Source organism: Pagrus pagrus (assembly GCF_965226575.1).
Source record: "Pagrus pagrus genome assembly, chromosome: 22".
NCBI lineage: Eukaryota > Metazoa > Chordata > Actinopteri > Spariformes > Sparidae > Pagrus > Pagrus pagrus.
The window spans coordinates 2,094,607-2,115,130 of record NC_140204.1 but is presented as its reverse complement, the minus strand read 5'-3'; the positions used below and the strand labels follow the sequence as shown (position 1 = coordinate 2,115,130).

Sequence of the window (20,524 nt, the reverse complement as noted above, 5' to 3'; positions counted from 1 at the left end):
ATGTTTTCGGAGTGAGTGAAGCTCCAGAAGGAGCGGCTCGTCTCAGAGGCAGCAGCCCGTCTCCAGAGGTGTTCGGCCGGCCAACATGCGTCGTCGTCCCGGGGGAGACAGCAGGCCAGTTATCTTAACGCTAGAGGGAAGCTTCATGTCTGTGGTGGACAGTATACAGTACAGCTGTCTCTGGAGCTCTGTATGTCCAGACATCACCAAATATTAATTTTTAAAAAAGTTTTAATTAACTGAGTACTTTTCACAACAGTCAGCAGCCTGTGACTGTACTTATGTTGTGTGAACAAACTAGGGCTGTCACGATACTAAAATTTTCAACTCGATACTGATACTCAGGAAAATATTCAATACTCGATACCATTTTCGATACCACAAGGATAAAAAAAAAGACCCCAAAATTTAAAAGAAATACTTTTATTAACGAGAAAAATGCAAAAAATAACCTCTGTTACAACATGTAACAATTAACAGAACCACACGTTAAATATTCTGGGGACTTGGCATCATATTTTCGTTGTTGGTCAAACACAGATGGTGGAGTCGGCTGTGTGTGCGGCTGTTTGGTTGCAGGTCGACTTTTCTCTGCTTCATTCTGGGACTTTAACAGAGAAAATAACACAACAACAAAATGAGTATCGTATCCGGATACAACATTTAAGTATCGATACTTTTTTGAAATTCGATACTTTTGACAACCCTAGAACAAACATAAACGCTGTACGGCTGCGGAGTACGTGACGAGGACGTCATGACCCCGGCTCCAGCGCATTGCATTGTGGGAAACAGTAGGCAGAGTAGACTGGTCTGATGCATACTGGAAATATTCGAAACTGCATACTATACTTGGCAGTATAGTACAAATTCAAAGGTTCCTTCAAATGCAGCCTGCCCTTCCCTCTTTTCGGAGGACGCACCGGTACTATCTTTCGCGGCCTCCCATATCCCAAGATCCTTTGCGCACCGCTGCTCAGTCCTGAAACAGAAGAGGAAGCGAGAGAAAATGGCGACATCAAGTGGCGCAGACATGACATTCAAATTTAAGTAACGGGTTTATACTCGTTTTTTACTCATTTGAGCATCCAACGCTGGATATGTTAAACTTAGACTATAAAACCTTCAGATGTTTCGTGACGCTGGTGATGCTTTGGTAAATAAAGTTGTTATTCACCAATGGGTTAATGTTTATTTTGTAATGTTGATAATTCAATCTAGATTTGACACATTGTACACACCCGTCTGATAGATTTGAACCAAAACAGACTTTAATGCATGAACACCTGGCGACACAACCAGGAAATACTCCGGAGGCTAGACCGTCCCATTTAACAACGGTGGAGGAGGCGTTCAAAGACCTGTCCAAAGGACCTGGCCCTCGTGGACGACAAAGGCTAGGTCATTGAAGGCTGCAGCCCCTGAATTAAGACACAGCCTAAGTTTCGGGAATTTGTGAAATAATGCATTTGGAAATGTTTTCTAAACTGGAATATGTGAGCATAGCCCAGGTCAAAGCTAGTGTATGGTCGACTGCTACATCACAGCACAATTTACACTCCAATCCAACTGTTCTGTCACTTCTCTTTTTTTTTTTTATAGGCCACTACATTATTACAGTTACCGGTCAGCACTACAAGGGATATCGGCTGCCAGACAGAGCCACCTCAAGGACGCAGTGTTGGCACACAACTCTCTCCTAGGACTCTTCATTCACATTACAGAAGTAAAGGTTTGTAGTGTTTTTAGATTGCAAATTGCTTTTGATCAAGTGTAACACTGAGCTGTTGCAGCCTTATACTGTAACAGTGCTGTCATGTTTTACTCCTAAGAAAGCCCTGTTATCATAAAAAAATATACTTTTGTTACAGCTGTCCAGGCTACTGTGTCCGGCAAGGATTTTGGCACGTCCACTGATCCCATCATAGCCCCACTGCCTTTTCTAAGCTCAGCACCCATAAAGCGACCGTCTAAGAGACCTCGCCTGGAGGAGGAGGAGGAGGAAGAGGAAGAGGAAGAGGAGTCTCTCGAGGGCAGCTCAATGACGGCTTCTCAAGGGCTGGATACAACCTATGACCCTGAAGACTCGGTCACAGCTGTGGCAGAGTCAACGGTCAAGTCGTGAGTTACAGAAATATCTTTCTGTAAATGTATATAATCGGTTTTCAGTTTGTTTCCTGAAACGGGTGGTGTGTATTTCAGCAGTCCTGCTACATTTTACTTTTCACTTTTCAGAGATGCTGCATCCACCTCCACACAGGAGATAAGAAAGTACATAGTGTACGAGACCTGTCTGATGGAGCTGTTTGAGGTGTGCCCTGTGTGCAAGCGTGTATGCACCGTAAAAACCAAAAGGCTTGGGACGTTTGTGTCAGTGGAACAGCTGTGCAACCATTGTGAGTACTCCCGAAGTTGGAAAAGCCAGCCTCTTCTGGGTAATACACCAGCTGGGAACGTACAGCTTTCTGCAGCAGTGTACATCACTGGAGCCTCGTTCTTCAAACTTCAACGGGTAAATGAAGAATGAGTAAAGAATAGCTCCATTCATTGTTGAATATGGCATATAATGTTCAATATTATCAAACCTGTTGCTGTTTTTGTCTACCATCAGGTGTTCAAGGCGATGCGTCTGCAGATTTTTCTGTGTGACACATTCCGTCGACATGCCAGAACGTTTATCGAACCAGCTGTTGTACACACGTGGAAACATTCGCAGGAGGTGATGCTGCAGCAGCTCAGCGAAGAAAACAAAGTCGTACTCGGTGGCGACATGAGGGCTGACTCTGCAGGTATATTTTTGGAAATGCTATGAGTAGGATATGTTTGATTGTAAACACATACCACAGACTTCAATACAAGATTGTGGCCATGTTTTCACAGGGCGCTGTGCAAAATATGGTAGCTATACCATGATGGACCTCAACACCAACACTGTTGTCGATCTCCAGTTGGTTCAGGTGGGCAGGACGAATGAAATTTTACTGTTTTCTTTTTCTTGTTTAAAATTTTGCCATGACACACATTTTAAATATGGATCTATACTTGTGATTTTTTTTTTTGACAGAGCAATGTGGTTGGTGGAAGCTCACACATGGAGAAAGAGGGCCTGAAGAGGAGCCTGGCATTGTTGGGTGCATGTGGTGTAACCCCCGATTGCGTCGTTACCGACCGCCACCCACAAATACAGAAACTCCTGAGGAAGAAGAACATCTCACAGTTCTACGACGTCTGGCACGTGGAGAAAGGTATATTTCCTTGTGTTACAAGTGAGGGAAATTGCATAAATATTTGCTGAATGTATTGGAGGGCTTTTTTACGTACAGAAAGCAGCTTGTAGGCCTAAACCTGACGAGTCTACACATACAGCTCCATGACAACACATTCATATTGGGTTAACTTTTTTTGATACAAATATTTATTCTGATTTGTAGGAATTTCAAAGAAACTAGATAAAATTTGCAAGAAAAAGGACTGCCAAAAAGTAAAGGGGTGGATGCCAGCCATCAGAAACCACGTCTATTGGACAGCTGCATCATCGACAACGGGGCCAGAGAGAGTGGCTAAATGGACCTCCCTCCTGAACCATGTTCAGGATATTCATACACACGAGGACCCCATCTTCCCAAAATGCCTCCATACAATTCACAGAACAAGGGACAAGAGTAAATGGCTCTCAGCAGGTTTGTCTCATTCAACTGGTTTGGTTTTATTGATTAGCTGCAATTACGCTCATTACCAATAATATGATATGATGTAATATATAATGTTTTTGTCTTTCAGCGACTCCTGCTTTCTACCACCTGGAGAAGGAGCTGACCAAAAAGACAGTCCTGGAGGACATAGCCAAACTCAGTCCCCACCACCAGACGTCCTCTCTGAAGGCGTTCCATAGCGTCAGCCTGCGGTTCGCTCCAAAAAACGTGGCCTTTCCATATCTGGGAATGCTGTGCAGGTAAATTAAACTGTGATTACTTGTTGAGAACATTTGTCCGTTTCTTGCAGTTGTGTTCATGTTTGATTTTCTTTTGACTGTCCAAGACTATACCTGGCCGCACTGCATCACAATGAGAATGCTGATAGAGGACAAGCCACCACATCATCAGGGTATCCTCTTGTCAAACTGTCAAAATCCAGGAAGGGGGAGTGCGGAGCCAAGCCAGTGAAGACTGAGGCGTCGTTCCGTAAGTGTTCATTTATTTTTCCACTCAAAAAATAAACATTTATATTGTACACGACACAAAGTACTGCAACAGTACAGTCAACACAATAAACAAAAAAACACCAACTTCAATACCCGAGAAACTACAAAATTCAAAGTGCAAAATGTCAATATATGAACAGCTGTTGAATAATGTAGTAAATTATACTAGTGATTCACGTTTGTTTTTGTTTCTGTCTTGTTTGTGTGTGTGTGTGTGTGTGTGTGTGTGTGTGTGTGTGTGTGTGTTTTGCACAGGGTATGTTGATGATTTGATGGACATGATCATGGAGAAGGTCTTTGTCGACCCGTCATCGTACAGAGCTGAGATTCTGAAGATAAACATCCCACCGGACCTGTCGTCACAATATGAGCAACCAGACAAGGAGGAGGTCATCGCCAGCTAGGTCTCAAGATTCAAACAAAGGGGGGTTCGAAGCCTCCGTATCTTCCCTGGGCATCAGGACACTCCCGACATATCTGAAGTACAATACATGATGGGATCACTACCCATACCTTCCGCCCAAGGAAGCCCTGTAACGACTGAGAAGATTGAACATTGTTTGTCAACAGGTTCTATAATGTCAACAGTGTTCACATTTTTCCAATTTGGATTCAGTGAATCCTTCTTATACTGTATTTCTATGTACAATGACTGCAGTCAATAAATGTTTATTATATCTGTAACATGTTTCATGTGAATTCATGTGTAATATACAGTATTTGCTTAGGAAATACTTGGCTATATGTTCAAGAAAAAATATGATCTGAATTGTTGGCATTGACTGACTATATTTAGTTTATTATGGTGTATGAACAGTGAAGTTAAGAAGGTTATTACAGATAAAACTCACTGCTCTGTCCCCCGTAGCTGTAAAGGACCTTAGTCAGCCCTGAAAATGTTGCATACGTTCTGCAGCGAGAACTCATTTAGTCAGACAGGTTCTAGACCTGGATGGTCTATCATGCATGGAGGCCTTTCATCCAGCTGCTGCAGCCGACTTGTAACCTGTTATAGCATAAGGAAAGTATCTGCAGTGGCATGTTATCTGCAATCATACATTGCAAACACAAGTGACGGTAAAGATAATGTTACCTGTGCCACCTCCTGGCAGCATATGATCTCAGGCTCTGACGGCATTGTTAAACAGTTTCCACATGTGCACCTAAACAAACAAATAAAAAAATGATGATTCATGCATGCATAGAAACCTGGTATACCAGTATTTGTTACCAATAATGGCATCCACGTTTTAGATTTGAACGAGCGTGCTCTAGCTAGCTAGTACTTTTTCTCAGCCTGAGGTGAATGGCTCGTAGTGCTAAGCTAGGCTTTCTCAAGTTTACAACACAACACATCTGGATGACAATTTGGTATCTTGAAACTTGCAAGACATAACTTCACATTTTGTGAAGAAGAAGCAAAATATAGTTTACTTATAACTGTAGTGTAGGCTTACTATATAATTGCATAGCTTCCAGAGATGGACGCTAGCTAAGTTCCCAAAAAAAATAGAAAGGCATTTTTTGACTGACCATTCAGAAGCATCCTGCTGTTCTGAGGTTCTGCGGGAGCCTCCCCTCCATCTTCAGGAACGATTCAGGTTCGAACATGTATGGTTGAAGTACCGAAGAGCTAAGGCTGTTCATTGCTGCCATGTCCGCTACTTTCACATGGTGGCTGTAGTGCTACGTGAGAGCCTACCGACACTCTCCCCGTCACCATGGTAACTGTTTACGAGTGGGGCGTGGGCAAAGGAGCAGCAGCTCATTTATATGTAATGAGCAGCAGCAGCTCATTTGCATAGACAGAAACAGCACATTGTGAAAGGGACTGAAACAGAGATATTTATAAAAGATATTTCCAGCAAGCAACTTCAAAAACATGTTTTCTGGAACTCATAGATATATGCTAAGTTGTTGAAAAAGCTTTATAATATGGGACCTTTAACTGAAAACACATTCAAAATACCCACCGACTTCACGATGAGGCAAATGGAGGTTAAAAAATGCAACTTATTTCTGGGTTTTAGGACTCATTCCTGCAGGAATCTATCAGGCGATGTATCATAAAACTCAAGATGTTTGCAGAAGAAGAATAAGTCAATGAAATTCACTACACTCTGATTTTAACCTATAGTATATTGAAAACATATCACAACATATATCTTCCACATGACTCTTACTACTTATTTGGTCATTATTCTGCTGACATTTTTTTTTTAAACATGCTTTTAAACAGTGATGGGGTCAAAATGAGCCATTGACATCACGTAATGTTTTGGCCCTGTTGGCCTCCCATACACGCGGCACGTCGGCGCAGTGGGGACGCTGCCGTCACATCAGAGCTAACGGAGCTGCTCTTCGCCGGCTAGCCTGCAGCGGGAGAGGCTAAAAAACAAAGAATGGCGGGCGTGCACCCCCAGGTAAGTGAACCCGGGTTATTACCGCAGCTGTTCGCACGCTGTTAGTCCTAATTTACGACTCTTTTAACGAAAAAAACAGGCAGGACCGGTGGTTAACGGTAGCTAACGTCCTCCTAGCTAGCCGCCTGGTCCAGGTCAGCTGTGAGCGAGCTGTCAGCTCCCAGGCTGCAGCTGCTGGGACGTGGCAGCACAGACACACAAGAAACGCCTTTTTTCTTCAGCATATATCACGTCTTATTGTATTTACTTCACCCTGACTGAACGTTTCGTGTTAACAAGCGTGGGAAGTTGTGTTAACCTACATAAAAGCGTCCAGAGAGACTCCCAGCTGCTATTTCTGTCTCTGTCTCTGTTACAGGACGACCTGCTGAAGATGACACACAGAGAAAACTGGAAGTGAGCACAGCCTGTTTCTGTCCGGTGATGTTCATTATCACCACTGATCATATATTGAAATTCTGCATTTTTCCTCTCCATGCATCAGCCCCTCTGCCTCCACCCTCTCCTCACAAGGCTTATTTCTCCCCTCTTGTCAGGGTGCAGCATGAGCGTCTGCACGCCAAGCACCCGGGTCACGAGGCCATGCATGCAGAGATGGTGCTGATCCTCATCGCCACGCTGGTGGTGGCTCAGATAGTCCTGGTCCAGTGGAAGCAGCGGCACCACCGGTCCTACAATGTGAGTGGTGACCGTAAGACGAGGAGGGACATACGAAGACATGAGACACACATCATCTACCCTTTGCGATGTTTATGAGAAAGTTCATCTAAAGGAGGAGAACTCAGCCATCATCTCCTCCTGATGATAGAAAGTCAGGCTCAGTCATCATCTCCTCCTGATGATATAAAGTCAGGCTCAGTCATCGTCTCCTCCTGATGATATAAAGTCAGGCTCAGCCATCATCTCCTCCTGATGATATAAAGTCAGGCTCAGTCATCGTCTCCTCCTGATGATATAAAGTCAGGCTCAGTCATCGTCTCCTGATGATATAAAGTCAGGATCAGTCATCATCTCCTCCTGATGATATAAAGTCAGGCTCAGCCATCGTCTCCTCCTGATGATAGAAAGTCAGGCTCAGCCATCGTCTCCTCCTGATGATATAAAGTCAGGCTCAGTCATCGTCTCCTCCTGATGATATAAAGTCAGGCTCAGTCATCGTCTCCTCCTGATGATATAAAGTCAGGCTCAGCCATCATCTCCTCCTGATGATATAAAGTCAGGCTCAGTCATCGTCTCCTCCTGATGATATAAAGTCAGGCTCAGCCATCGTCTCCTCCTGATGATATAAAGTCAGGTGAAGTCTCGTAGTCCACAGAACATTTCTGGAGCTTCACAGTAAAACAGAGTTGCAGCATTCTGCTAAACAACTGAAGTAGCTGGAGATTTGATTTAAAATGGATAAAAACAAGAAAAAACTCCATTTAAACTTTGCCGAATTAGCTATAAGCACTTCCTGTTTGCAGTGTACCAGTGGATGTACAGATAACTATCACTGGATAACTTTGATACTGAAGAAAACTTAAAAACGTGATGTTTCCAAGGCAAGTTCTGAACATGTATGGACTGTCTTTTTTTTAAGGATTTCTAAGCAGATTTATGGAGTCATCATCTCCTCCTGCATGTTCTGATAGAAAGTCAGGTGAAGTCTCGTAGTCCACAAAACATTTCTGGTTGTTTTCAAGTCTCCAGCTTCAGTTGTTTATCTCCAGGATGTTTCGTGGACTACGACACTTCACCTGACTTTCCATCAGTTTTGAGTGAACTGTTCCCCTGGTGGATCCAACATATCTGTTTGGTTTCACACATTCTTTAAATTCCTTCCTCCTGCCCAGTAAATATCCCATCTTATAAACTCCAGTCCTTCAGTTTATAACCAGCTTTCTGCTAAAAATTCATAGTCTCCAGACTGTGACATAAATCTGACGACATCAGCGGCGTTGTTCGCTCAGATGTGACAAAGCTCCTCTTTGTCAGCGCCTCAGGAGTTGTAACCATGACTGATGAACTAACGTGTAAAATAGTCCTACTTGGGTTTTTAACAAGTCTGCATCAGAAGGTTTCACAGTGTGTTCAATCCATTTAGACCGGAAATCTCCAGGAACAAGAGGGGAAGACGGGTCAGGCTAAAGCAGCAGGAGAATCAGTTCTTACACAGTTTGATAGCAAGTAAGTGTAATGAAGTGTCGCTCTCCTCCTCAGCTGGTGACTCTCATCCAGATGTGGGTGGTTCCTCTTTACTTCACCATCAAACTCTACTGGTGGAGGTTTCTGTCCATGTGGGGCATGTTCTCCGTCGTCACCAGCTACGTCATCTTCAGAGCCACCCGCAAGCCGCTGTCCTGCAGGACGCCGAGGTGAGACGAGGACAGACGTCCTGACATTCATCGCTGGGCTGTGTTTTCATTTCAGTTTGTTTTTAAAAAGGTGAAGAAGACATGGGACAACATTTATACACAACCGATATAAGGAATGAGCATCTCAAGCAAAAAATGCTGTTTGATAGTCGCCAGGAATCATTCGACGATTATATGAAGATGTGCTGTCAGTGATTGATTTATTAGTGGTGTCTGTGTTTCTCAGGATGGTGTACAAGTGGTTCCTGTTAATCTACAAGCTGAGCTATGCGGTGGGCGTCCTGGGCTACCTGGCCATCATGTTCACCATGTTCGGCTTCAACGTCTTCTTCAGGTGAGTCACCGCTCACAGTCAGTAGATCAGAAGTGTCTTTTAAAGCCCAAACTGAACAACTGTCGCGGTGTCATTTTTGGTTGTCACAGCCCTCGTGAAAATGTCATTTATGAAATTTACCTTTTCACATGCGAAAATAACAAATTCACATAACGTTTTGACATATTTTTTGACCTAACGGTAATTTTTTATTACCGATTATTCTGCTGATTTTTTGCAGTTGTTTAATCTTTAAAATGTCCAAATTGTGATAAAAGGTGACGTCTTGTTCAAAACCCAAAGATTCCTCATTTACTGTCACAAATGACAAAGAAAAGCAGCAAATCCTCACGTTTAAGAAGCTGGAACCAGCAAATATTTGACATTTTTACCTAAAAAATGACTTAAACTATTATAAAAACAGTTAAATCTCTCATTTCAGAAGCTCGACCGACAGAATATTTAGCTTTTTCCACCAGTTTTGGTTGAAAATGACCGAAACGATTAATAGATGATCAAAATAGTTACTGCTAATTTTTCGATCAACCAATCGTTTAATTTCTTAAACAATCTGAAGCACAAATCAGGGAAACCCTCAATACAGCCACCTTTATATTTAATATGTGCTCTTTATGTTTTGATCCCAGCGCTTCAACAGATCTCTGGCTGCTCCAGCAGCTAAACAGCAGACCTCTCTCTTTATTTAAAGCCTAATAAAGAGACTGTAAAGCCGGATGTACAGTATAATGGCCTGTTGGAGTCTGGACACTCAGTGGAAGTCATTCCTGTCAATATAAATGTGTCTCGGTTCAGCTAAGCACAATTTATATGGCGTTAATTGGCAAGATGATACACATCGATTGTTTCTGCTCATGAAGAGACAGCTGATCTCTCTTTCTCCGTCCAGGATCAAGGCAGAGGACTCGATGGACGTTGGTGTCATCATGCTGTTTTACGGGCTTTACTACGGCGTCATGGGCAGAGACTTTGCTGAAATCTGCTCTGACTACATGGCTTCTACAATCGGGGTAAAGCACCTTTAAAAAAGATGGATTCCTCCTGAAAAATCAGTGGACAGTCACAGTTTCAGTACTAGTTAGATAGTAAACTTCATGAATGAATACATAAATCTGTCAAATCTGAACAAACAGACGTGATACACATTTTTAGTTTCAGTTAGACTCACAGAAAACAGGCGCTCCTTATAACTGCAGAACTTGCCTTGCAAACATCACAGTTTTAGGTTTTCTTCAGTTTTAAAATAATCCAGTGAAAGCTGTCTGTGCATCCATTCGTACACCACATACAGGAACTGCTAATGTTTAATCCGGCACATTTTAAATGGTGCCTGTTGACATGTCTATTGTTTTAAATTTACCAATCGTTGGCCTTGCATGTGCGTTTTCCAGTACTACAACAAGGGAGGCATGCCCAGCAGGAGCCTGACCAACGACATCTGCGCGGTGTGCGGCCAGAGGATCCTGGTGGACGTGGAGGAGGAAGGATTTATAGAAGACACCTACCAGCTCTCCTGTGGACACATGTATCCTCAAGCTCCGTTAAATCCTGCAGGAGAAAAGGCTGCTGAGTCCTCACAGGGAGGTCAAAGGTCAAAGTTAGTTTGGTCAAAGTTTAGTTTCTGTGCCAGCCATTGGTAGGCTGTGACTGTATCATTTGTTTTTCTGCCTTAACTTGCCCCATCGCCTCAGATTCCACGAGTTCTGCATCCGCGGCTGGTGCATCGTGGGTAAGAAGCAGACGTGTCCGTACTGCAACGAGAAGGTTGACTTGAAGAGGATGATGAACAACCCGTATCCTTTTATTGGCCAAGTGATGGAGAAGTATGATTTGTTCTTCACACTCGTCATTAGACAGGAAGGCTCACAAGTTCAGAGATCTCCAAATCTTCACGAAGAAGATCCTCAGAGAACATGATCTCTAAATTATCCCCAAATGTTCAGAAAAATCTGAAAAAGTTTAAAGTTCTCCCTGAAGTCTTTTACGATACGATAACAAGATGTTTATAGATGAGATGACTCTCTTTTGCTTTCCTTTCCTTTCCTTTCCTTTCTTTTGCTTTCCTTTCCTTTCCTTTCCTTTCTTTTCCTTTCCTTTCCTTTCCTTTCCTTTCCTTTCCTTTCTTTTGCTTTCTTTTGCTTTCCTTTCTTTTGCTTTCTTTTGCTTTCCTTTCCTTTTCTTTCTTTTGCTTTGCTTTCCTGTCCTTTCCTTTCCTTTCCTTTCCTTTCCTTTCTTTTGCTTTCCTTTCCTTTCCTTTCCTTTCCTTTCCTTTCCTTTCCTTTCTTTTGCTTTCTTTTGCTTTCCTTTCTTTTGCTTTCTTTTGCTTTCCTTTCCTTTCCTTTCCTTTCTTTTGCTTTCCTTTCCTTTTCTTTCTTTTGCTTTGCTTTCTTTTGCTTTCCTTTCCTTTCCTTTCTTTTGCTTTCCTTTCCTTTCCTCCCACCTTTCCTTTAGAGCTGCACGATTATGGCCAAAAAGATAATCACGATTAATTGTATCAATATTGAAATCACGATTATTCATTATGTTAGGTAAAACATATCTTTTTATTGCACTTTCTTTTTTAAACAAACTGTATGTGAACAAGGCTTCAAATTGAAACTTAAAATAATAATAAATCATAAATAATAAAATAAAATGTACCCAAGACAAAGGGCAAAAAATAAATATGCCATTGCAGAGTGCAATCATAAAGTGCCTGGGTTGTCTGGGTTGGCGCTGGACACGGACGGGGATTTAGTGGACCAGCGTTAGCTTTGGCCTTCATGCATTCATCATATTTGGGTTTGTGGTGTTTTTTCAGGTGGTTGAATAAGTTAGCTGTGTTGCCCTGTGGCGCAGACACAACTCTGAAAAGAGAAGGAGTTTAGGAAGTTAGAAGTTTTAGAAGTGTTTACGGGCGGTTAGGCAATTAGGCAATTCTTCAATAAATATGACTTCCAAGGGCTGACATCTGCCCAGTCGTTCTGATTCTCACCTCAATCATAACAGTGTCATCGTTAAACAAATAAAAAGTTATGGTTGACAAATTTAGACCACAGTGAAAAGTAGTTATCATTTTAGAAATATCCACTTTGTATGACCTCAAAACCGTGAACCTAAGAAGTATGATCAATTCATTGGTACAACGTTTGTATTTCTATTTGTTACATTTGTGAGATTAAACAGTAAAAATCACACCACATCCCATCTGCCCATTAAGAGGATTAACACAGTGTTATTTATGTGCAAAGTGGAAAAGTAGGGGGATCTCTTCTGCTTCAATTTCATCAGCGATCGAGAACGCATGCGCAATTTCTTCAGCCATAGCTTTCCGAACGTGTTGTGCAAACTACAGGTAGCCTACAGATGGATCTGACAGGATGTAAATATTTCTGTGACTTCCTGTATATTCTTTGACGGCGGCTGGAAACTGTCCGACTGGACTGCAGCTTTTTGTCACCACCCCCTGCTGCTGCCGCCTGGTCTTGTCCACCTTCCAGGCGAGGCGAAGTTCATCTCGAACGAGCCTACAGTTGAATATAATTTGAGGCTGCCGCTGCTGCAGGGTGCGCTCGCTTGCTATTTAGGCAGCTTAATAGGCCCTAACCTTTCGTTCGCCCCATGGTGGTTGGCTGACTATTGGGTTGAGAAAGTGCTTGATTTGATATGCAACAGAGCCGCTTTTTAAATGTTAATATCGAGACGATCATCTTAATTTAATCATGGCAGCCAAAATCGTGATCGTGATTAAAATTTGATTAATTGTGCAGCCCTACTTTCCTTACATCTTTCCTGTCCTTCCTCTCATCTTGTTTATTTCCTCTCCTCTCCCTCCCTTTCTTTAAAGTTGGCACCGTCTCTTTTAAAATACACTCTTCTCAGGCTGCACCCTGTTTAATTTGTACCCCTGTGGTCCGACAGGACTTCACCCATTAATTCACGTCTTCTTTATTCAGTGCTCTCCTTAATTCCTTCGTCTCCTCCAGCTGGGAGAAGACACATGTCCTGTACGGGCAGCTGCTTGATTGGCTCCGATACCTGGTTGCGTGGCAGCCCATCATCATCGGTATCGTCCACGGGATCATCTTCTCCCTGGGCCTCGAATAGAGCCCTGAGGAACGTTGCTGTAGGTACGTCCATGAGTCGCGAACGGCGCGAGAAACATTTGGCAGCGAAGTGTCAAAGTCAGCGCTACAAGGAGCTGATTCAGGCTGCTTCTGAAGTCTTGTTTCCTCGGTACATGTTGTTGGACTGAACGTTTGCACGGCCTCCAGCAGAGCGATCCCAGGCGGTCTGGGTCTCTGTGTGCAGAGGACACTGTGATGCTGAACTGCAGCCGACTTGGACAAAAATATTGAAGCACAGACCCAGTATTGGATCGTTTCAACGCGAATGACATGAGAAAGTCTCGAGAGGAGTTTACTGTGGAACGTGTGGAAACGTTGCCGTCATGCATGTTTTTGTGATAAATCATTGCTTTACATTGTACTGTGTGAATAAAAAAAGCCTTTTTAAACAGTTTTATAGTTTGCACACGCATCACTGCTGCTTCTGTTGACGCCACTAACACAAGCTAAATGTTGCTGATCAGAGTGTTACATGACCCGTTTACATTTCATGTTGTTTTTTTGTTTTATTACAAAAGGTTTTATTGAGGATGTCTGTTTAACTGGAGCTGCAGCCGATCCTCCATAATGGAAACAGGCTGTAAATAAAGGAGATTGGTCATCTTCCAACAAAAGTTTGGTAACCAGCCTCTAAAAAGTCACTAACAGGAGTTTGTTCCCATCTTTAAGAGGCTCTCATCCTTTCTCTAGAGCTACAAGAAAATCGCTTTCTTCTGTCAAATGGACATTTCTCTGTTGTCACAACTGCTGCTATTATTGACTTTTAATTTATTAAATGTTTATAAAATTTTATCAGTGTGTCAGAAAATGTATTCATGCACAAGCTCCCAACGTCTCTGTTTCTGTTTCTATTTCTCAGCTCATCGTGATTTTCCTTTTTCTTTGTATTTGAGGCAATGACTCAACATCCACTTGCAGAGTGGACATGTTTGTCTTTGTACGCTGTGGTTGTGGGTTGGTTACATTTTTTCGAATGCAAGTAGGTGTTTGTCATGAACAGACTTGAGTGTAAGTCAGGTACCAGGAATCTTTAAACACACCTTTCTTCCTCTTTCATTTTCAATTTTGTCCCTTTTTTAATAACAGAGCTTTTCCAAAATGTGTTGCAATAACATTAGTGAGAAAAGTCTTTGTCTCTCTATTCATGTAAAGTGAGGCCTGGGGCAACACATAAAAATACATGGTACCAGTTAACGTTTTAGATCACGTCAGAACAAATGGAAATCACAGAATGGATCTGTATCTCCTTTGTTTCCCACTTTGGTGTCTGCTGCTTAGGACTCAAACTGTGCCAACTGCTTAACACATTCAGACACGTTAACTGTTGAAATGGGGATTTGATCTTGACTTGTTTAGCAACACTGGGTCATGGGTTTGGGTGTGTTGAAAGGGTTAACATGATGCATTTGAAACATGAGAAGACCACGCCCAGCCTACCAGGAAATCACCTGTACATCCTTAATATGCTGGCACATCATTGCACTCCGTCTTTCAGTGCCAGTTGATCAGAGTTAAGGTAAGACACCCAGATTCTTCCTTTAAATATTAAGTATGAATATGCTTTTGTTTTTTTAATGATTACTTTATTACTATATCTAAGCTACATAAAAAAACTAATCAATTGACAGTGATAAGTTAGGGTTAGAAAAAAGGATGAGAAATAGCGATGTAACAGATTTAATATTAAAAAAAAGAGAATAATTTCTTGGGGTTTCTAAATTCTCCAAAAAGGTTCTGTTGTATCCTGGCTGAACGTCTAACTCTAACATCTTAACCCAGTCCTGATATATAAACTGATGCTTTAATGAAGTCACACAGTCCTTTAGTAAAACTTTGTTGAACGTATTTCTCTGGGCTGTGTCAGGAACTTTGACCTTTATTGTTTTATATTTGTTGTAGACAGTTGACAGCAGCCCTTATTTGCCCAGAGGACATCACTGGTTTCAACCGTCCGTTGAGGGTTTCGGTGGAGCCTGATCATTAACACCTTGGTGAGTCATCTCAAGATCTCTCAAGAATGAAATGGCTCTAGGCAGGGTGGATATTTTGCTTCACTGTTGGGGGGGACAATAAACGGGAAACATTCTCAAGAGCAATTCCTGAATGGGACGCCCATGAATGTTTTTAAGGACAACCCGGGGAAATTCAGTTTATTGATGGAACATTTCAACGCAGAATCAGCCACAGCCGGTCCAACTGATCTGTTTGTTTTGTGAATGCATCGTTTTATCAGGACAATCCTGGCAGCACGAGCTTGATCACCATGGAGAGTCAACAGCCAGGTGGAGCTGCAGGCCCTCAGGTGAGTTCTCTTCATGAGCTGATTCAAATATAAATATATTTATTTATATACGTTTTTGAGGTGGTTTAAGTTAAAGGAACAGTTCACCCAAAAATTACACTTTCATCATCTCCTCCTTCCATGCTGATGGACAGTCACGTGAAGTTTCGTAGTGCACAAAACATTTCTGGAGTAATTCTTAGATTACGCCGGACAAGCTGTATGGGTTAGGGTTATAAACTGATCAATGTACAAGTTGTAAAATCAGAGTCAGAACAGTTTGTAACTAAAGTAGGCCTGTAAAGATGGACTATATATAGTAGATATTGTAGATGAGTCTCGTTGTGAGGACATTTAATGTCCCCGACAACATTTAGACACTTGTTAGCAACCGCTAACAGTTTTTTACACACGGAAGAGGTTTATAATTAAACTGTGGGACATTTAATGATGGATTTTATGAAGTAGAACAAAACGTATAACTATCTTCAGCCTGTGGTAAGCACACACCTTATTTCACACATTTAACTGAAAACCAATTAAAAAGCCTCAAAGACTTTGAGATGAGGGAACAGGAAGTGCTAACATGTTAACTGAAACATTATAATAACGTGTATGAATGTGTATGAAAAATTTCAAGTCAATAGCACTTATGGCTTGGCAGGGAGAGCCTTTCCAAGTTTACACTCTATGTTATAGCGCCCCCATCAGGCTGATTGGGATAAAATGTTTTGAGAGGCATTTGGACGTCATCTATACTCGACGTACCAAGATTCGCGTCTCTAGGTCCTTCCGGCTCGCTGTAAATTATTAAAATGCAAACAATGACGGTTAATGACGAACAGGCCACACCCACTTTCACCTATCAACATGGCAGTCAAGATGTTAGTTAATAGTCAGCCCTAGAGCATGCATACTAAATTTGGTGAAACTCCTGTCCAATGGTCTTTGAGATGCGCATGTGTGGCATTTATAGCACCCCCTATAGGTTGAGCTCAAAATGCTTTGGTTAGCAGATTTCCAGTCCCGTTGTGAACTCATTTATAATAGAAACTTGTATTTTCATCCCCAGAGGCTGTATACCAAATTTAGTGTTGATAGGATCAATCTTTCAAAAGTTTTATTAATTTTACTGTTTTTCACATTATGCAAATTAGCAGAAAATCTAGTCAGGCGGACCTTTATGGTCCAAGAGGCTTTTTTGTAGAGCACATTGAGCTGGACTGGTGTGTCAAATTTCAAGTCAATCAGACTTACGGTGTGAGGGGTGTGGCCTTCTGAAAAACGCATTTTCAAGCCTTAATTACAGCGCCACCATCTGGCCGACTGGGCTCATATTTTAATAAAAGTTGATGCACATCATTTCCAATCATTGGGCCAAGTTTCAAGTTTCTGGGCCATTCTAGCTCACGGGAATTTGAGCTCAAGCGGCAGAAAACAAATAATAATAACCCCTTCGGGGTTAGAACCCTAATGAGGTTTGATGTTTTTACTTTTCTCATTTTGCAGACTGGTAGATACAGCCATGTGCCAGTGAAGGAGGAGAACTACGGTGAACCCACGGTGAGTGGACTGTGACACACTGCATGTGCAAAAAAGGCTGCATTTTTATAACATTCATGGATGTGTAACCTTACTTATTTCTTCATTCTGATTTCCTGCAGGGCGGATGTTTACATCAATTCATAGTGAAATTCAGTCCCAAAGACCGCGAGAAATTCCCTGTTAATTGCGATCAACCTTGCACAGTGCTGGAGGCAATACAATCAAAACAGAAATACAAAAGGCTGAAGTGTCCAGAGAAAAACCTTCTCATTCAGCGGGGTAAAGGAGATGAATATATTGTTGCAACTCATTTCCCTTCTTCCTGTGTCACCCGTGATGAGGTTCTGATCATATCATGTGTATCTCAAACGGTCGAAGAAGCTAAAGACCAACCTGCTACAGCAATACATTCAAGAGACCAATATTCTGTTTTCTACATTGATACAGTCGGAGGAACAAACGCCAGAAAAAAGAAGCTTTTTAAAAATAATGCTGTCAAACAGTTCAAGTATCTGTGTGTTTATGGGGAGAAGGGGACGACAGTAGAAGAGGCTCTGCAGAGAGACGGTCGCTTTAGTGATCAAGTGACCGACTGCGACTTCACTTTGTCTGACAATGAAAATCCCAAGTGCCTCACTGAACCTGCAGACAATGTGGACAACTTAAATGGGAAAAAATTCAAGATATGTCTTCCACTGAAGAAGAGAGCAAATGATAAAACAGCAGGCAAACAGCAGACAAACACAGGTGCATCAGATAATCCACAGAAAAGGCGCCGCACCAGATCAACATCAGACCTAAATGTAGTACATCAGAGAGGAATCAGTGTCAGAGCAGCAGTGGAAAAAAGAGAGAGCAATGTTGACAATGAGGAGATAATGAAAAAACTGCGTGACCAGTTTCCAGCTCTGAAAGAACTGATGCAGAGCAGATTTCCTCATGATTCTTACCAGAAAGCAGTAGAGCTGAGGAAGGAAGACTTTGGAAAGATCCAACAGTCATTCAGTGAAGTGCACAGAGTCAAGAAGCTGTTAAAACTGGGTGAGTCAGTCTGCAAAGTGATTGTTAAGGATGTACGTCAGGGCACAGGCTTTGTGTTGTTTGACAACTTCATTTTGACTAACGCACATCTATTTAAAGGTTGTGTTGAAGGAGAAACACTGAAGAAGAGCGTAGAGGTGTCTGTTCTCTTCAACTATGACGATCCTGAGCCATACACAAACTATTGCTGCTTCCAGCTAGCTCACTCTTACATCTACTTCAAAGAGGATGAACTCGACTATGCCGTACTTGAGCTCAACACTGAGATGGTATCCAACCTAAAAACCCAAACAGAACAGAACATTACGATACCACCAGGGCTCCTGAAGGACGTTGGTCCAATGCCTCCGAATGGTGAAGCCTGTCTTATCGGTCACCCAAGAGGAGAAGTGAAGAAAATGGATCCCACGTGTATCATTGAGATGGAGAAGAGGGGGCAGGCTGTCAATGATCATTTACATCCATACAAAGACACTCTTTTCACTCTCCACGTAATCAATCAACTGAATCAAAAAGTGGCGACCTACAACACTTTCATGTACCATGGCTCCTCTGGCTGCCCAGTGTTTGATGCTCGATGCAAAGTTTTTGGTTTGCACACTGGAGGATATGTCTATCCTGAAAAACCGACAGGAAGTGTGATAGAGTTTGCCCAACCTCTGTGTACTATATTGAAACACTTTGTGAATATGCTGAAGACAAAGGGAAATGAAGAGTTGTTAAAGACATTTAAGGAGGCAGCAAAGGGAAACTCAGACCTACAAGAAGTCCTTAAGTCTGTATCTGAAGCACAGGCAGACAAGGCTGAAGCACAGGCAGACAAGGCTGAAGCACAGGTAGACAAGGCTGAAGCACAGGTAGACAAGGCTGAAGCACAGGCAGACAAGGCTGAAGCACAGGCAGACAAGGCTGAAGCACAGGTAGACAAGGCTGAGCCAGCAGACGATGGAAACCTCCCAGACTCTTCTGAACCAATGGATACTGATTAAGTACTCAGAGAGTCCTGGGGCGAGTGTCGAAGCACATCTAGCTGCGCAGGTCGTTGTTTCTAGCTTATGAAATCGTTATTTTCCCAGTGACCAAATTATTAAAGTAATTTTATTTGATTACAGCAAATGTAAATGTTTTTAAGTGTATTTTATGGGACAGTGAGCTGGATGCCAGCATGCTTGTTGTTTACTGTTAATATAATCATCCACTGTGGTGGTGTAGTTTTTATTTTCACAGCAAAAATCTTGTACCGCTTTCACACTGGACAAAAAACCCCCGCTAATGCCCACTAACATCTGGCATTCATCTTCAATGTGAACGTATAAAATCAGCATTAACTCCCGCGTCAAATGACTCTGCAGTAGTCGGGGGGGGGGGTTATCAGCTCTGATGGCTCTCCCCTTTTTCAGGCGCGATGAAGTGAAAGATATTTAAGAAAGTTACCACCGTTAAATTCTCAGTGTCGGCTCCATGCTGCCACACGAGCATTGTATTGCACAGAGATGAGAAAGAAGCGAGATGTCTCACTCCCTTAGCAACTTCCATCATCGTCTTCAGATAGAACAATGTGTCTTATTCCGAATGTTATTGAGACTTTGTGATTTAAGTTTAATGTCCTCTGGATGTACTCTATGATCTGATGCCTTCCTTGTTGTAAGCGTGATAGTGTTTTTACCGTTAGCGTTTTTATTTTTTATTTTAGATATGCTAATTTTGGTATAAACATGTTTTTTCTTGCTTTTATTGCATTGCTCCTGTACTCTAGCCTTACTTAAGAAGCTGACCTACTGTTATCACAAATATCTACTGTTAACTGTTGTTTTGTAACTTGGTTTAGATAGTAAGTGAAACTATCTGGACTTGGCCAGACAGTTTTAAAACTGATTCTGCACTGTCACGGTCAGTAATTTTATGTTAGACACACTAGATTTAGCGGTGCTGTTTTGACTGTTTTGTTCTTTTCCACGTGGGTTAGGATTAGATAGTGAGGCTTTACCTTCATATTTGGTTTATTTTAAGAATAGTTAGCTCTTAATTTTGGTCCTCTTTTGGTTTATGTCTTTGTTTTAACAGCACCAGTCAGTTCCTTCTTTTGTAGTTTTGCCTCACCTCATTGTGTTTTGTGAATAAGTAACTGACTAACTAAAGATGATGTCTCTGATTAATTTTGCAGTACTAATTAAAACTTGTTTGATTCTCTTCAGAATCTGTTTCCTGTCATTTGTTTCCGCCCTCATAATGTTATATTGTT

General features: G+C 42.0%; 3 protein-coding genes and 1 long non-coding RNA gene across 6 annotated transcripts; 3 read left to right on the top strand and 1 right to left on the bottom strand.

Annotated features, from left to right (window-relative positions):
• The first annotated feature begins 1,132 nt into the window (after window positions 1–1,132).
• LOC311252096 (uncharacterized protein) lies at window positions 1,133–4,613 on the top strand. The gene is made up of 10 exons (XM_084344934.1): window positions 1,133–1,732; window positions 1,872–2,121; window positions 2,236–2,512; window positions 2,612–2,789; window positions 2,881–2,957; window positions 3,065–3,245; window positions 3,432–3,680; window positions 3,781–3,952; window positions 4,039–4,181; window positions 4,457–4,613. Exons 2-10 carry the CDS (start codon window positions 2,042–2,044, stop codon window positions 4,603–4,605), a joined length of 1,506 nt encoding a protein of 501 aa, XP_084201060.1. The 5' UTR covers window positions 1,133–1,732; window positions 1,872–2,041; the 3' UTR covers window positions 4,606–4,613.
• Window positions 4,596–5,903, bottom strand: LOC311252097. Of its 3 annotated transcripts, XR_014621488.1 has the most exons (4): window positions 5,735–5,903; window positions 5,295–5,364; window positions 5,053–5,207; window positions 4,661–4,741 (listed from the first exon to the last, which is right to left on the bottom strand). It is a non-coding gene; the product is annotated as an uncharacterized lncRNA (long non-coding RNA). The 3 variants fall into 3 exon arrangements; XR_014621486.1 differs by having other exon boundaries at window positions 4,596–4,678; window positions 5,053–5,364; XR_014621487.1 differs by having other exon boundaries at window positions 5,053–5,364.
• A 589-nt stretch (window positions 5,904–6,492) lies between these two features.
• On the top strand, window positions 6,493–14,205 carry rnf175 (ring finger protein 175). The gene is made up of 9 exons (XM_084344381.1): window positions 6,493–6,624; window positions 6,983–7,020; window positions 7,161–7,302; window positions 8,824–8,978; window positions 9,205–9,312; window positions 10,199–10,319; window positions 10,701–10,834; window positions 11,001–11,102; window positions 13,275–14,205. Exons 1-9 carry the CDS (start codon window positions 6,604–6,606, stop codon window positions 13,393–13,395), a joined length of 942 nt encoding a protein of 313 aa, XP_084200507.1. The 5' UTR covers window positions 6,493–6,603; the 3' UTR covers window positions 13,396–14,205.
• Window positions 14,206–18,074: 3,869 nt separating this feature from the next.
• On the top strand, window positions 18,075–19,271 carry LOC311251827 (serine protease FAM111A-like; the record flags this gene model as incomplete). Its single annotated transcript, XM_084344472.1, has 1 exon — window positions 18,075–19,271. The coding sequence occupies exon 1, from the start codon at window positions 18,120–18,122 to the stop codon at window positions 19,269–19,271; it is 1,152 nt and encodes a 383-aa protein (XP_084200598.1). The 5' UTR covers window positions 18,075–18,119.
• Between the last annotated feature and the right edge of the window lie 1,253 nt (window positions 19,272–20,524).